The sequence below is a fragment of the Somniosus microcephalus genome, chromosome 9 (genome assembly GCF_052327205.1).
Source record: "Somniosus microcephalus isolate GS21.2 chromosome 9, FLI_Smic_1.0, whole genome shotgun sequence".
Lineage (NCBI taxonomy): Eukaryota > Metazoa > Chordata > Chondrichthyes > Squaliformes > Somniosidae > Somniosus > Somniosus microcephalus.
Genome location: NC_140995.1, coordinates 44,611,616 through 44,629,562, shown reverse-complemented (window position 1 = coordinate 44,629,562; position 17,947 = coordinate 44,611,616). Strand labels below are relative to the sequence as shown.

At 44.2% G+C, this 17,947-nt stretch overlaps 1 protein-coding gene across 11 annotated transcripts in view; it reads left to right on the top strand.

Annotated features, from left to right (window-relative positions):
- The window catches only part of LOC147112361 (protein eyes shut homolog), a 2,879,641-nt gene that overhangs the window by 1,900,955 nt on the left and 960,739 nt on the right, over nt 1–17,947 (top strand). For 10 of the 11 annotated variants that reach the window (XM_085996555.1, XM_085996552.1, XM_085996547.1 and 7 more), the window contains 2 exons: nt 6,362–6,475; nt 8,975–9,097. In XM_085996555.1, coding sequence (XP_085852681.1) covers nt 6,362–6,475; nt 8,975–9,097 — 237 coding nt within the window. The remainder of the gene's footprint in view (nt 1–6,361; nt 6,476–8,974; nt 9,098–17,947) is intronic. The other variant, XM_085996554.1, reaches the window with a different exon arrangement.

Sequence of the window (17,947 nt, the reverse complement as noted above, 5' to 3'; positions counted from 1 at the left end):
CCGTGGGGGGCACGGTGGCATAGTGGTTAGCACTGTTGCCTCACAGCGCCAGGGACCCGGGTTCAAATCTGGCCTCGGGCGACTGTCTGTGTGGAGTTTGCACATTCTCCCTGTGTCTGCGTGGGTTTCCTCCGGGTGCTCCGGTTTCCTCCCACAGTCCAAAGATGTGCAGGTTAGGTTGATTTGGCTATGATAAATTGACCCTTAGTGTTAGGGGATTAAATACGTGGGGTTACGGGGATAGGGTGGGATATGTGTTGGTGCAGGCTCGATGGGCCGAAATGGCCTCTATCTGCACTGTGGGGATTCTGTGATTCTGTGAATTCAAAAGTACATCAATGGCACATAGGAATGTCCTGAGGTTGTGAAAGGCACAATACAAATGCATGTTCTTTCTTTCTTAAGCGTTTGTACATTTGATTTCCATGGTGGAATTTAAAGATACTTGTCCTTGATGTTTTACATCAGCTTCTTTTTAATGTGTAAATCTGTGACTTAACTCCACTAGCATAATGTAAGTTTAAAAAAAAATTGTCATTGTTATCGAACATGTGTTACATTGTTGTGTAATAGGGTCGCCAGCCTTCCAGGATTGGCCTGGAGTCTCCAGGAATTAAAGATTAATCTCCAGTAGGGTTGCAAAATTCTGGGAACTTTTAAAAGAGGAAACTTTCCATGGGAATTTTTGGGAATTTATGGGAATTTGGGGAATTTATGGGAATTTTGAGTTTTTTTGCACACTGATGGTTTTTGTCTCTGACCCTTATATTATCTTTGTCGTCAAAATAGACATACTGTTCCATACAAATAAAAACAGGCTTTCAAAACTTTATTTAGGTTCTAATTTTGAACTTTATTGAACCCCCACAAAAAAGACCCATCTAAAATAAAATAAAAAGAGTGTCAGCTTATTTAGCCTGTAATTTGTCCTTATTTTGTCCCTTTGAGTCTTCTACTCATGAGTCTTCTGAGTCTTCTACTCCTCATTGCTCCTCCTGATTCTCTGACTCTGGCTCTGTCGTGTCCATTTCCTCCTCTGTGTCAGTGTCTAGCTGTGTGGTGGACACTTCTGTATCTGGCTCAATAAGTTGTAGGTTCGCCCGGATAGCCACCAGTTTCTCCACTCTCTTGTTAGTCAGCCTGTTGCGCACCTTTGTATGCGTATTCCCAAAAAGTGACCAGTTTCGTTCAGAGGCCGCTGATGAAGGTGGGATTTGGAGTATCACCGATGCAATAGGTGACAGGGCCTCAGATGCACAAAGTCCCTTCCACCAGGTATGTGCACTGATATGCTTGCATGATTCCCATATCCCATCCCCATTCCAAAGACCTTGCTTGGTAGAGAACTTTGCCCACATCCAGATTGAGATGGTGTGAGAGGGTAGAAATCACACTGTAAGCGCTGTTGATCTGTTCTCCAGAAAGTATTGGTCTCCCAGCATGCTTTGGGTCCAGCATGTATGCTGCAGCATGAATCGGCTTGACACAAAATTCTTGACGCCTCTGTATGAATTGAACAATTGCCTTCTCCTCTGCTTTGAGCAGCAGGGATGAGGGTAGGGCAATGCTGATTTGTTCTTTTAAATCAGTAAAAAGCCTGAGAACATCTGACAAGACAGCGTCATCTCCTTCAATCTGAGCAATTGCAGATGCTACTGGTGAGAGTAGTTTAAGGCTGCTAACCACTCTCTCCCAAAACACATCATCCAGCAGTATTTTCTTGATGGTGGTTTCCGTATCCCAGACTGGGATATTGCCATTTCTTGCAGCGACTCCTTGCCCTCCAGAAGGCTGTTGTACATTATGACAACACCACCCCATCTAGTGTTGTTGGGCAGCTTCAGTGTGGTGTTCTTGTTCTTTGTCATTTGCTTGGAGTTGTAGGTTGCTGCAACTATCTGTTTTCCCCTGACATACTTAACAACTTGCTTGGCTCTCTTGTACAGTGCTTCCATGGTTCTCAAACCCATGATGTCCTTGAGGAGCAGGTTAAGCCCATGAGCTGCGCACCCAATAGACGTAATATGAGGGTAGGCCTCCTCCACTTGAGCCCAAGCAGCCTTCATATTCACAGCATTGTCAGTAACTACTGCAAAGACCTTTTGTGATCCAAGATCATTGATGACCACTTTCGGCTCATCAGCAATGTATGTGTCTGTGTGTCTGTTGTCCTTCGTGTCTGTGCTCTTGAAGAACACTGGGAGAGGAGTGGAGACGATGTAGTTTATGATGCCCTCCCCTCGTACATTTGACCACCCATCTGAGATAACTGCAACACAGTCTGCCATCGCTATTGTTTCTTTGAGCTTTCCTTGGACTCTGTTATACTCAGCCTCCAGCAAATAAGTAGACAAAGCATGTCTGGTGGGAGGACAGTATGCAGGGCGAATAACATTGAAAAATCTCTTCCAGTACACATTGGCTGTGAGCATGAGGGGTGAGCCTGTTGCATATACAGCTCGAGCAAGGCACTCATCTGCATTCTTCTGGCTATGGTTATCCATTGTATCAAAGAACCTTCCAAGTGGGCCAGGAGTTGCTGATGATAAGGAGCCTGATGCTGAATGAGAACCATCATCTTCTTAAATGGAAGCAGAGGAACTCTGGGCTGACTGCTGTGAGCTTTGAGTGAAGTTGTTGCATTTGGATAAATGCTGCTGCATCTTTGTGGCATTCTTTACATATGGCTTTCTACAGTGTTTGCACATGTACACAGTCTTTCCATCTTTAATGCCTGGGGTAAAATGCTTCCACACATCCGACGGTAAACGTGGCATTATTCTATGCAGAGAAATAAAGGGCATTCATCTCTGTGTCGAACTGCGGTCGATCAGCACGATTGCAACAGGGTGAGTACATTTTTGCTGATGCTCCATGTGATGGAAGCATGACCTGTACACACACGACGCTACATCACCAATAGTGTATTATTTTGTATATTTTAAATTGAAGGACAACAGAGTTCAACAAGTAACTGGTTTATTTGGTATAAAGTCTGATTTACTTACTGCATCATCACAACATCAGCAGAAAACAAAATGACTTCCCTCAGGACCCCTAACCTGGATCTTAAAAAAACTATAGCAGTCTTACAGATGCCTGCAGGCCAATCACAATTCGATATGCAAATATTACAAATAGAGGGAGCTAATCGCTCATCCACTCATCCAACCAATCAGGACACATTTGTTCACAGTCACACACAAAACTTGTAATTATTAAAACAAGCCAAGTAAGAAGATAAACATATATTGATTAAGAAATTCCTTAATAATTAAGATTCCATCTCTGTTAGTAATTTTAAGAGAGGACCTGTGGAAAAAAAAGAAAGAAATACAAAAAAAACAATATTATGCTAGCATGTGCTTTTTTGGGCAAAATTCCCAAACTAAACTTCCCGTGGAAAATTTCTGGAAATTTACCAGAAATTTACTGGAAACTTTCCACCCCTTTGCAACCCTAATCTCCAGGACACTGCTGTGAGCAACACCCAGGGAGAAAAATCATAGAGGCGTTAAAACATTTTGTGTTTTACTTCATTTTCTTTGAACACTTTTCTTTATTAGTTGTAAAAATATTGGTGATGGGTAAAAGGCTGTTTGACTGACAGTCATGAATCATCCAATTGAGTAACAAAGAGTCTGTTCCCTTTCCAATTGGCTGGGAAAGCGGTGCACCACGAAGATGGACATGTTGGGCGACCAATGGTGGGAGCATGTGGGCGGGGCTGTCGGAGGCCAGCGATCATGTGATGAGATCCCCAGGAATACATCCAACCAGATGTGTGCGGATGACTGAACATTTCTAAAGATGTGGAGGCAGCCATCTCACCTGATCCGTTTACCTTTGTGTGGAGGCAGTTTCAGGATCAGTTTTGGCACTGCTGCATTCTGGAAGATGCAGTCCACCACAGCTGGTTGAGCCTCTTTTTTTTAGTGTTGCTGGAAAGGGATTGATCAATATTCGGTTCCCATGGCCTGTTCGAATGATCCATGGTGTAATCCTGAGGCCCCTGGTAGAGGAGGAAGTGCCTGTGGGTAACTGTTATTGGAGGAATTTGAAGATGGAACGGATAAACTTATAAGTAACTTTTTGTGATTTTTCTTAAAACATAAGAAAATGCAACAATTCTTGTTATTTTAATTATTTTTAGGGGTGTATATTCAGATAGGTGAGGAAACCACACGGCCGCTCAAAAGACTGTGAAATATATCGGACAGATTTTTAAACCCCTTTACAGCCTGCCCCGTCCCAATGGGGGCAACCTCCTCCTGCACCACCCCCCTCTCCTCAAATTCTCTATTCCTCTTACTCTAACCTCCTCTTAGCTCCCTACTCCCTTGCTATTGCTCCAACTTTGATGACTGTGTCTTAAGCCATCTAGGCCCCATGTTCTGGAATTCCCTTCCTAAACCTCTTCACCTCATCACCACCTTTAAAACTCGCATTTTTGACCAAGCTTTTTGTAAAATTCTCCTAATATCCCCTTCTTTGGCTCAGCATCTGTGAAGCACCTTGGGACATTGTTCTATGATGAAGGTGTTGTATAAATGCTTGTTGTTGTTGATGATGAGATTGTTTCTGATTTTTTTTTTCCAACAATGTTTTTGGTTCCTTATTTAGTGAATGAGATTTTTTTTTAAGAAAAAAGAAAGTAGACTTTAGGGGTATGCTTCCACTTGTGGGGGAGTCCAAAACTAGGGGCCATAAATATAAAATAGTCACTAATAAATCCAATAGGGAATTCAAGAGAAACTTCTTTATCCAGAGAGTGGTTAGAACGTGGAACTCGCTACCACATGGAGTAGTTGAGGCGAATAGCATTTAAGGGGAAGCTTGATAAGTAAAAGAGGGAGAAAAGAATAGGAGGATATGTTGATGGGGTTAGATGAAGTAGGGTGGGAGGAGGCTCGTGTGCAACATAAACACTGGCACAGACCAGTTGGGCCGAATGGCCTGTTTCAGCGCTATGCATACATGTGTTTCTTGACCAATATGATTAGTGTACTGCAGCTTAAAGTGCTCATACTAAATTCCTCATGTTTTTGCCACAGCTATTAATGCAGAACACTGGTCGGAATATATACTCCTAATATTCCATTGAGCATTTAAGTGTTTTTTGAGTGGTTGCTTCTTAGTATTTGTGAAATTGGACCCAATCTGCCCCTATGGATACATCAGACACTTTACCACCCCACGTGGACATGCAACAGATGCAGAACTTCTAATTATTTACGGATTAGTTTGTAATAGTTGTGCTATTTTCCAATTCATAGAAATCATACATTCGACCATTGGTTTTGGGATGTATAAGCAGGCCAGTAGTTTAATGCTGTGCGTAGCATTATATGATTGTGCATTTAAGCCACTGCCATTTGTATATACAATAAAAACAACAACTTGTCTTTATATAGCACCTTTAACGTAATAAAATGGCCCAAGGTGCTTCACAGGAGAGTGATCAAACAAGTATTGACATCCAGTCACATAAGGAGACATTACTCTTATGTTCATTAATAACTAGACATTCTTATTATGAACACAGTGAGCTTCTAGCTAGTCATTTATTCAGTACACGTTCTCTAGGTACAGTATCTGTAGAGATGCAGCATGTGTGCTCCTGTGTGCAGGCTGCCATCTTGACTGCTGCCTTCTGGGTAGCCTAGTGCCTCATGGGTAATGTAGTCTTAATATCATACAGCTGGGTAGTGTAGTCTTATACATACAGCTATATACAGCTCTACGGCTCCACCTAGTGTCCACTATAGAATGACATGTTATTGATCATTACAATTACGACAGGTGACCAAAAGCTTGGTCAAAGCAGTAGGTTTTCGGGAGCGTTTTAAAGGAGGGTAGAGAGAGGTGGAGTTGTTTAGGGCAGGAATTTCAGAGTTTAGGGCCAAGGCAGCTGCAGGCATGACTGCCAATGGTGGGGTGTACAAGTGTGGAATGCGCAAGAGGCCAGAATTAGAGGGGCGCAGATATCTCGAGGAGGTTGTAGGGCTGGAGGAGGTTACAGAGATAGGGAATGTTGAGGTCAGGGATGAATTTGAACACAAGAATGAGAATTTTAAATTTGAGGCTTTGCTGGACTGGGTGCCAATGCAGGTCAGTGAGCACAGGGGATCACTGATGGGTGAACGGGACTTGGTGCACGTTAGGATACGGGCATCAGAGTTTCGGATGAGCTGAAGTTTACGGAACAATGAATGCAGAGTCATTGTGAATTGCAAATCAATTGCTCTTCTGTTAAATAGGGATTGAATGTGCTGAACAAATGCAAACAGCTCAGATGTTCTTGTACCGAGGGACTGTCTGTACAATGTGTACTCTAACATGTGATCTCATCTTCCCACAGGTTTTTCTGGAGCTTACTGTGAGACAGAGGTGAACGAGTGTGAGTCAGAACCATGTCAGAACGGGGCTGTCTGTCAAGATGAATTCAATATGTACAATTGCTTTTGCCCAGAAGGTAACCCTTTTTCATTAGTATTGCTTTTAAAGTAAGTTAGTTGTACCAAGCATGAAAAGATTTGGCATCAAGGATGACTAGATATGAATGCTACAAGGAAGACCCATATTGACTTTAAAACAGTTAGTGTAGCGCCTGATTTCTCAATGAAGTTTACAGGGTGACAACAAAGTCTTGCGCACATAATCTAGGCTGACACTTCAGTGCAGTACTGAAGGAGGTGTCGTCTTTCAGATGTGACGTTAAAACGAGGCCCCGTTTGCCCTCCCGGGTGGATGTAAATGATCCCATGGCACTATTTTGATGAAGAGCAGGGGAGTTATCCCCGGTGTCCTGGCCAATATTTATCCCTCAACCAACATCACTAAAAACAAATTATCTGGTCATATTCACACTGCTGTTTGTGGGAGCTTGCTGTGCGCAAATTAGCTGCCGCGTTTCCTACAGTACAACAGTGACTACACTTCAAAAGTAATTGATTCGCTGTAAAGCACTTTGGGATGTCCTGAGGTTGTGAAAGGTGCTACATAAATACAAACCTTTCAAGTCTTTCCTTTCATGATCAGGTAAGAGTATTTGGCCACTGGTATTGAGACTGATAACGCTGAATTGCCGTTGGAAGTCACAGGATGCGATATTTGGGGTGCAGACCAACCTTATCACATTTATATAAAATTACCGGCTTTGAAATTCCTTGGGGCTCACTCCACCAATGCAAACGTGGCAATGTGGATCCCTAAACCCAGTAAACACAAATGTGCAGTATACTTAATCATTGACCAATTGGGTGAGCTTAACTGCCCAGAAGCTTTGACTTGAACTCATTTTCTACCCAACATAAGCTGGTCGTTTGGGGCCTGTCCACAGCTTTAATGCAAGACTCATCGAAACATTCCCGCTGGTTTTCATTCCGCGCTCAAGCCCTCCCCACTCCCCCCGCCCCCGCCACCCCGCCACGGCCCAAGATGCCTCATCTTCCCAGAACCATCAGCAAAGGAGACCATTCTTTTAAATTCTGAATAGACTGCTTCAGTAGCTAATTCTAGCTGAACGTGAATGATGGCATTTATATTGATAGTTCTTTTGTGCTTTTGGCTGATACTTTACCTCCAAGACGTGGCTCTTTTTATTAAACTCTTGAATTAGAATGAGAACTGTTATTCATTATTAATGAACTCAGGATAATTTGAGAGTTTTATTACCGGGAGAGTAGTGGGAAATTGGCTCCGTGGTGAGTTTGAGAAATGATCAGGATACGCTTCACAGTGACGCTGTTGATGGGTTAGCATTAGTCAAGCGCTTGCCATCGCCATGCCCTGTGACAGCGCTGATGACAGTCATTTGGTGGCGTGACCATTCAGCTGAATACATTTATGAGAGCATATAATGTCAGAAATTGCAATGAAACATTCCATTGCAGACAAAGGTATTTGTAACCTCTTTAACCAGTTAGGGGGACATATGGACTTTCAAACTAAACAGCACTTAATGAGATGGCCAAAAGTGCGGTATTTTACTTCAGTGCAATGTAGATCGCACTGACTCGATGGCCTTCCTTTCCCTGGCTGCTGGTCCATGTTTCAGAGAAGCCAGAGTGTGAGGGATTGTTCCATATGGTCAAAGCTTTCACAGATGGGGTGGGGCAGGGGGTGGGATTGCTGTGGGATCACAGGGATAATGGCCAATGTGCACTTTACTGGTGAAGCCGCTAGCATCATCAGTGCACACAAAGTTTTAGTAAGAAAGAAAGACTTGCATTTTTCTCATGCCTTTCATGACCTCAGGTCATCCCAAAGCACTTTACAGCCAAAGTACGCTTTAAGAAGTGTAGTCACTGTTGTAATGTAGTAAACAAGGTCCCATAAACAGCAATGTGATAATGACCAGATAATCTGTTTTAGTGATGTTGATTGAGGGATAAATATTGGCCAGGACACCGGGGAGAACTCCCCTGCTCTTCTTCAAAATAGTGCCATGGGATCTATTACGTCCACCTGAGAGGACAGACAGGGCCTCGGTTTAAAGTCTCATCCAAAAGGTGGCACCTCCGACAGTGTAGCACTCCATTAGTACTACACTGGTGTGTGAGGCAAGATTTTGTGCTCACGTTTCTGGAGTGGGACTTGCACCCATAACCTTCTGACTCGGAGGCGAGTGTGCTACCAACTGAGACACGGCAGACACAATAAAAGAAAATAGGAAAAGGCCCCATCAACCATCTTGATAGGAACTTCACCTTCCCACCATGGCTCACAGCACCTTCTCCCTTCAGAACCCATAGCTTCTGGAGCCCCTTGCAATGACCTTCCCTGGTAACTTACATTCACAAACTCTCTTGGTGGGAGAGCTTTTGCTTGGCTCTCCTCCTTATTCCTAACTTCCTGTAACTTGAGCTAAATTAAAAGCCATGCAGTAGCAGGCAGTTGACTGCCTGTTGCTGGAGCTGTAGTTGTGACTTTCTTATATAATGCCTCTAACGAAACATGTTCTCTTACCCAGGGTTTGAGGGCCTGAACTGTGAAATTAACTTTGATGACTGCAGCTATGGATTTTGTGAGAACCAATCGACCTGCCTAGACCTGGTGGCAGATTACGTTTGTGTTTGTCCCTTGGGCTTCACAGGTGAGACTCTTTGAACTAGCCTGACACTAAATAAAGGGCAATTTGTAGCTTGTCTCAGTGAAAGAAAGATCTTGCATTCATATAGCATCTTTCACAACCAAAAATACTTTACAGCCAATGAGGTTCTTTTGAAGTGTAGTCACAGTAAGCTCCCACAAGCCGCAATGTGAGAAGCCAGCGTGAGGGATTGTTTAAAATGGTCAAAGCTTTCATGGCTGGTATAGTAATCTGGGATGTAATGTTTAAGTTATCCACCAGATGGAGCCAAATATTAAGGGTTCACATTCACCAGTTTTTAAGGTAATGGGTCATGTATTCAATGTCCTGGTACACCAGTTTATACGGTAATGTGGCATTGCATTATAGGTATGACTCAAAGGTGAATCCTCCATCTTGCCATCGTGCAGTAAGAATTGTGTGCTTTGCTTGCAGCCTGTAAGAGATGTTTCTCTGCTACACCGGGTAAATAAACAGTTGGGCTTTGTTCTTAATATCTCGCTTCTCTCAGTTTCTGACCTTACCACTTGGATATCATATATTGGCGACGAGGATAAACAGATCACATCTTGTCGAAGAAAAAAAAGAAAAGGAACACTGAATAACGTATCATGGCTGCTACGGTAGGACAGATCTCTGCTTTTGATGTTCAGACGCAGACCTGGGATTAGTACTGCGAGTTGCTGATGCATTTCTTTGAAGCAAATGATATAAATGATGTCGGAAAAAGGAGAGCTATTTTGCTCACTTCTGTGGGAAGTCAGACGTATAGTTTAATGAGAAACTTATGCAGTCCTGAAAAGCCTGGAGACAGATCATTTGCTAACTTAGTGGCCTTGCTGAAGGACCATTTCAATCCCAGACCGAGTGAGATTGTACAGCGTTTCAAATTTAATTCACGGAACAGAAAACCGGGAGAGACTGTATTGGATTATGTAGCGGTGTTGAGGAAATTGGCACACGATTGCAATTACGGCAACAACCTGAAAGACATGCTGAGAGATAGGCTAGTTTGCGGGATAATGGATGATCGAATGCAGCAGAGATTATTGTCCGAGACTGGGCTTATGTATGAAAAAGTGTTGGAACTTGCTCAAGCCATAGAGATAGCGAACCGAGACGTAAAAGAAATACAAGGTTCAGACTGGGCTACTACAAAGCAAGTTGCAGGTCAGGTTGTGCACAAGTTAAACATGCATCAGAAACCACAACGTGAGCATGTAAAGGCATGTTATAGATGCAATGGCGATCACCTGGCGAGGGAATGCAGGTTTCTGGAGGAAAAGTGCCACAAGTGTGGGAAAAAAGGACACATAAAACGTGCATGCAGGGCAAAAGCAACCGTGGAGGAATACAAACCAAAAGGTGGAGGAAAGCAAAACCTAGGAAGAGAAGTGAAAAAACAGGGAGCACATCACATCAGCGGAGAAGCTGAGAAAGAAGACGACATGTTCATAATGCATAGTATGGTAGAGAACATTCCAAAAGTGGATCCTATCATTTTGCAACTGACAGTAAATGACTCTAAGGTCAACTTTGAAGTGGATACAGGATGCGGCGTAACCATAATGAACAGGGAGGAGTACTCAAAATTGTGGAACCGTGCAAAAGTTCCAGAGTTAAAGTCTTGCTCTATGCAGCTTAAAACATATACCGGTGAATGAGTAGCGACATTGGGTACAGCTACTGTAACTGTGCAACACAGGGACACCGTGGAACAGCTACCTGTAGTTGTAGTATCGGGTTCTGGACCAAACCTGTTAGGTCGGGGCTGGATACAAGAACTTAAATTAGATTGGGGAGCAATAAATCAAATAGAGGGAGGCAAACAATTGTCTTTGCAAGAAGTGTTGATTGAACATGAGAACGTGTTCAAGGAAGAGCTTGGCACATTTAATGGCCCCCCAGCTAAGATTTATGTAGACAAGGAGGCACTGCCAAGGTTTTTTAAACAACGACTTGTGCCTTATGCCATGAAACCAAAGGTAGAGGCTGAGCTTGACCGTCTTTTGAGAGAGAACATTCTGGAACCCGTGAAATGTTCAGAATGGGCAGCTCCCATTGTACCTGTTTTAAAACTGGACAATTCGGTAAGACTGTGGAGATTATAAATTGACAGTAAATAGGGTGTCTAAACTAGAACAGTATCCTATTCCCAAAACAGAGGATCTCTTTGCAAACCTGGCTGGAGTGAAGAAATTCACGAAGCTGGATATGAGTCATGCATACTTGCAGATTACACTAGACGAGGAATCCAAGAAGTATGTAACCATAAATACACACAAGAGTTTGTTTACCTATAACCGCTTACCATTCGGTGTCTCATCTAGTCCAGCTATTTTCCAGAGGACTATCGAGGGTGTACTGCAAGGGATCCCACATGTTTCAATCTATCTGGATGACATTCTGGTGACGGGAAGAACTGACCAGGAGCATCTGAGCACTCTGAGAGAGGTACTACAAAGATTGGATAAGGCTGGGTTACGGCTCAAGAGGAGTAAGTGCACTTTCCTGGGGAATGAGGCCGTGTTCCTGGGACACAGAGTGGACGCCACCGGGCTCCATCCAATCAAGGAGAAGGTACAAGCACTGCAGGAGGCCCCAGCTCCTAACAATGTGACTGAGTTAAAAGCTTACCTGGGACTGCTAAACTATTATAACAGATTTTTACCAAACTTGGCAACAGTGTTAGCACCTCTTCACAAACCTCTGTGCAAGGAGATACAGTGGCAGTGGGAAGAGGAACAGAGAGTTTCATTTGAACAGTCCAAGAAACTGATGCTGTCATTGGATGTGCTGGTTCACTACAATGCAAAGAAAGACATCATTCTCTCTTGTGATGCTTCACCTTACGGGTTGGGGGCGGTTCTTTCACACAGCTTGGAAGATGGAACAGAAAGACCAATAGGGTTTATGTCTCGAACTCTGACACCAGTGGAAAAAAACTATTCCCAGTTAGATAAAGAGGGGTTAGCAGTAATGTTTGGGTTACAGAGGTTTCACAAGTATATATATGGCAGGAAATTCACCATATGCACCGCTCATAAACCTCTTCTGTCTCTTTTTAATGAAATGAAAGCAGTACCACAGATGGTGTCACCCCGGATCCAGAGGTGGGCAGTGACGTTGAGGGCATATGAGTATGTCATCGTTTACAAGGCGGGCAAGTACCATGGGAACGCAAATGCCTTGAGCCATCTTCCTCTGCCAGGTACACCTATCCGTGCAGCTCCAGAGGACAGAGTTTTGATGTTGGAGGACACGGACACAGCAATTGTGACCGCAGAACAAGTAAGGACATGGACCGGTAAAGATCCAGTACTGTCTAGAGTCTGAGAACATATGATGAGGGGTTGGCCACAGCATCCGGAAGGGACTGATTTCACACCTTACCGTGTCAGGAAGACAGAGCTGGGTGTGTAGGATGGCTGCGTGTTGTGGGGAGCAAGAGTGATTATTCCACAGCCAGCACGACAGTCTATCCTAGGGCAACTACATCAGTGTCATCCTAGAGTTTCGCGTATGAAAGCCTTGGCAAGGAGTTACTTGTGGTGGCCAAAGCTAGATGAGGAGATAGAAAATCTAGTCAAGACATGCAGCACTTGTCAAGTACACAGGAAGGCACCAGCAGCGGCTCTCCTCCACCCTTGGGAGTGGCTGGATAAACCATGGAGAAGATTATATGTAGATTATGCGGGTCCATTCATGGGAAAGATGTTCCTCATAATCATTGATGCACATTCCAAATGGATGGATGTTTATCCTGTAAATTCTGCTTCATCTACTGTTACTATAGACTGCCTGCGTAGGAGTTTTAGTAATCAAGGGCTACCGGAGATCGTAGTAAGTGACAATGCCACGTATTTTGTGAGTACAGAAACAAAAGAGTTCATGAGAAACAATGGCATAGTGCACATAACCTCAGCTCCATATCATCCGTCTTCAAATGGACTTGCGGAGAGAGCCGTACAAACATTTAAGGAGATGATGAAAAAAAGTGCGGAAGGGAGTTTGGCAACCAAGGTGTCACGAGTTCTGTTCAGCTACAGAATAACACCTCAATCTACCACAGGACTCTCTCCTGCTGAGCTGTTGTTAGGACGTCGACTACGCTCCACTCTTGACCTGATTCACCCAGATCTAAAAAGGAAGGTGGAAAACCGACAAATCAAACAAAAGGAGAACCATGACAGAAGGACAAAGAGCTGCAGTTTTGGAGAAGGAGATGCGGTCCTTACCAGGAATTTCAGTTATGGTCCAAAATGGATTCCTGGCGTCATAGACTCAATGACCGGTCCAGTATCATATCCGGTCATGGTGGGAACTAGTCAGGTAGTACGCAGACATGTAGATCAGATACTGACCAGACCAGGGGAAATCGAAATGGAGGTTCCAGAGGAGATGTCGGAGGACAAGTTGGCCCCCATTTATCCAAATGCATTGGTGGTACCACCACCACGAACAGAGCCAGTTCCACCTGGATCCCTTCATCAAGAGGAAACCATCGTAGCAGAGTCAGATACTCTGAGTACTGCTCAGGAGCAGCAGGTGGCTCTACCACAACCAAGCAGGGACTTGACTGTAAGAGGTTCACCAAGGACTCACAAGCCGCCAGAGAGATTGATAACGACCTGCTAGATTCGTTCAGTATGGACTATTGTTAAAGGAGTTTCCTTATGGGATTTTTTAAGAATGTTGTTGAGAAATTAATGTTCAACTTAAGAGGGGAGGGATATAGTAATCTGGGATGTAATGTTTAAGTTATCCACCAGATGGAGCCAAATATTAAGGGTTCACATTCACCAGTTTTTAAGGTAATGGGTCATGTATTCAATGTCCTGGTACACCAGTTTATACGGTAATGTGGCATTGCATTATGGGTATGACTCAGAGGTGAATCCTCCATCTTGCCATCGTGCAGTAAGAATTATGTGCTTTGCTTGCAGCCTGTAAGAGATGTTTCTCTGCTACACCGGGTAAATAAACAGTTGGGTTTTGTTCCCAGTATCTCGCTTCTCTCAGTTTCTGACCTTACCACTCGGATATCACAGCTGGGAAGGGGGAGGGTGTGGGAGTGCTGCGGTATCACAGGGATAACGTCAAATGTGCACTTTGCTGGTGAAGCCGCCAACATCATCGGCACACAAGAATTTTAGTAAGAAAGAAAGACTTGCATTTTCCTCATGCCTTTCACGACCTCAGGATGTCCCAAAGCACTTTACAGCCAAAGTATTCTTTGTGAAGTGTCGTCACTGTTGTAATGTAGGAAACGAGTCAGTCAATTTGTGATAATGACCAGATAATCTGTTTTAGTGATGTTGGTTGAGGGCTAAATATTGGCCAGGACACCAAAGGAATTCCCCTGCTGCTCTTCCAATAGTGCATGGGATCTTTTCCATCCACCCGAGAGAGCAGATGGGGGCCTTGGTTTAACATCTTATCTAAAAGACCACTCCTCGGACAGGGTGTCACCCCCTCAATACTGGACTGGAGTGTCAGCTGAAATTTTGAGCTCAATACTCTAGAGTGGGGCTTGAACCCATGACCTTCTGACTCAGAGGCATGGCTAAATATGTTCACCTCTGCTACCAACTGAGCCACACCTCAGTCCCAGTTCATTGTCCCATTCCAGAGACTTGAGCACAGAAATGTGGACTGACACTCCAGTGCAGTACTGAGGGACGCTGCTATCAACTGAGCCACAGCTGGCACACAGCTCAGTTGCTTATTGGGTAAACGTCCTGAACCATTGGCAGGAATTATTTCTATTAAATGTAGAAGTAAATATCTGTCACTGGTCATACAAATTTACTTGGATCTGTGTTTTTTTCTCCTCAATAATACTTTGACAAATATTCACACTCCCCTTTTAGTGTCAGTTTGGCTCAGTGGGTAGCACTCTCGCCTCTGAGTCAGAAAGTTATGGATTCATAGTCCCACTCCAGAGACTTGAGCACATAATCTAGGCTGGCACTCCAGTGCAGTACTGAAGGAGTGCTGCACTGTCGGGGGTGCCATCTTTTGGGTGTGGTGTTAAACCGAGGCCCTGTCTGCCCTCTCAGGTGGATGTAAAAGATTAAATGGCACTATATCAAAGAAGCGCAGGGGAGTTCTCCCCGGTGCTTTGGGCCAATATTTATCCCTCAACCAACATCACTAAAACAGATTACCTGGTCATTATCACATTGCTGTTTGTGGGGCCTTGCTGTGTACAAATTGGGTCCCATGTTTCCAACATTAAATCAGTGGCTACACTTCAAAAGCACTTAATATGCTGTAAAGCGCTTTGGGACGTCCAGAGGTTGTGAAAGAATCATAGAATCATAGGATGGTTACAGCATGGAAGAAGACCATTCGGCCTGTCGATCCCGTGCCAGCTCTCTGCAAGAGCACTTCAGCTTGTCCCACTCCCCTGTCCTTTCCCCTTAGCCCTGCAAATTTCTTTCCTTCAGATACTTACACAACTCCCTTTTGAAAGCCATGATTGAAACTACCTCCACCACGCTTTCAGGCAGTGCATTCCAGATCCTAACCATTTGCTGCGTACAAAAGTTTTTTCTTACGTTGCCTTTGGTTCTTTTGCCAATTACCTTAAATCTGTGTCCTCTGGTTCGCGACCCTTCTGCCAATGGGAACAGTTTCACTCCATCTACCTTGTCTAGACCCCTCATGATTTTGAACACCTCCAGCAAATCTCCTCTCAATCTTCTCTGCTCCAAGGAGAACAACCCCAGCTTCCCAAGGCTATCAATGTAACTGAAGTCCCTCATTCCTGGAATCATTCTCTTAAATCTTTTCTGCATCCTCTCTAAGGCCTTCACATCCTTCCAAAAGTGTGGTGCTCAGAATTGGACACAGTACTCCAGTTGGGGCCGAACTAGTGTTTTATACAGGTTCATCATAATTTCTAAACTTTTGTACTCTATACCTCTATTTATGAAGCCCAGGATTCTGTAAGCCTTTTTAACTGCTTTCTCAACCTGCCCTGCCACCTTCAACGATTTGTGCACACATACCCCCAGGTCTCTCTGTTCGTGCACCCCCTTCAGGATTGTACGATTTAGTTTATATGTCCTCTCCTCATTCTTTCTACCAAAATGTATCACTTCACAATTTCCTGCGTTAAATTTCATCTGCCACGTGTCCGCCCATTTCACCGGCCTGTCTATGTCTTCCTGAAGTCTATTATTCTCCTCCTCACTGTTCACTATACTTCCAAGTTTTCTGTCATCTGCAGATTTTGAAATTGTGCCCTGTACACCCACATCCAAGTCATTAATATATATCAAGAAAAACAGTAGTCCCAGAACCAACCCCTGGGGAACACCACTGTATACCTTCCTCCAGTTCGAAAAACAACCGTTCACCACTATGCTCTGTTTCCTATCACTTAGCCAATTCTGTATCCATGCTGCCACTGTCCCTTTTAATCCATAGGCTTCAACCTTGCTGGTAAGCCTATTATGTGGCACTTTGTCGAATGCCTTTTGGAAATCCATGTACACCATGTCAACTGCATTACCCTCATCAACCCTCTCAGTTACCTCATCAAAGAACTCAATCAAATTAGTTTAACACGATTTGCTTTTAACAAATCCATGCTGGCTTTCCTTAATTAATCCACACTTGTCCAAGTGACTGTTAATTTTGTCCCTGATTACTGTTTCTAAAAGCTTCCCCACTACTGAGGTCAAACTGACTGACCTGTAGTTGCTGGGATTATCTTTACACCGTTTTTTGAACTATGGTGTAACATTTGCAATTCTCCAGTCCTCTAGCACCACCCCCGTATCTAAGGAGGATTGGAATATTATGGCCAGTACCTCCGCGATTTCCTCCCTCAATTCCCTCAGCGTCCTAGGATGCATCCCATCCACTCCTGGTGATTTATCTACTTTAAGTACAGCCAGCCTTTCTAATACCACAGGCTGGATTTCCATTCAGAAGTTGGGAAGGAGGCGGGACTACAACTTTCGGGTTTTAGTCCCACCTCCAATGAGATGCGGCCAATCCACGTGATTTTCCCTTGATTGACCTTTTTGAGCCTGCCCAGCGGGCTCAGCAGGCCAATTAAGGGCCACCCGGCAACAGGTGACGTCACAGACTGAAATTTCATCTGTCAAGACGTGTTGACAGATGAAATATCAGTGTTTCACAGCTGTTTGAAGCTGTCAAACACTGACAGTCTTACTTCTAACCTGAGTCATTCTACGCAGACTCAGTTAGAAATCTCACCGGCACTGAAAGCTGAAGGCTGTCACTTTTGACAGCTCGCGGCCATTCTGCTTTCTGTGCCGGCTGAATGATGGACTCCCGAAGCCTAGAGGAAGGAAGGCTGTAAAGGTAAGTACATGTAATTTAAACTTCTTTAGACACATCAAACACACTTACCTTTGCACTCATGCATCCATCATTCACCTGAACACCGACATCTCGACCCCTCCAAGTCCTTCAACCCGCGGCCCGCCTCCTCTAACCTGGCACACGACACCCTTCAAAATAGGGATTAGGCTAAAAACTGCCTGTTAACTACCTGTTAACAGGCAGTTAATTGGCACTAATCCCTTCCCGCCTCGGGTCGGCGGGTCCCAGTGCGGGGCAGGTACCTGCCTCCTTTGAAACTTACGTGGAGGCGGGTTTTGGGCGGGATGGTGTCGGGACCCCCGAATTCGGGATTTTTGCCCCCCGCACGCTCAAAAGCCCGCCTCATGGCACACTGAAAATCAACCCCCACCTCTTTATCAATTTCTATCCGATCAAGTACCTCCACTACCTCATCCTTTACTATGTCTATGGCAGCATCCTCTTCCTTGGTGAAGACAGATGCAAAGTACTCGTTTAGTACCTCAGCCA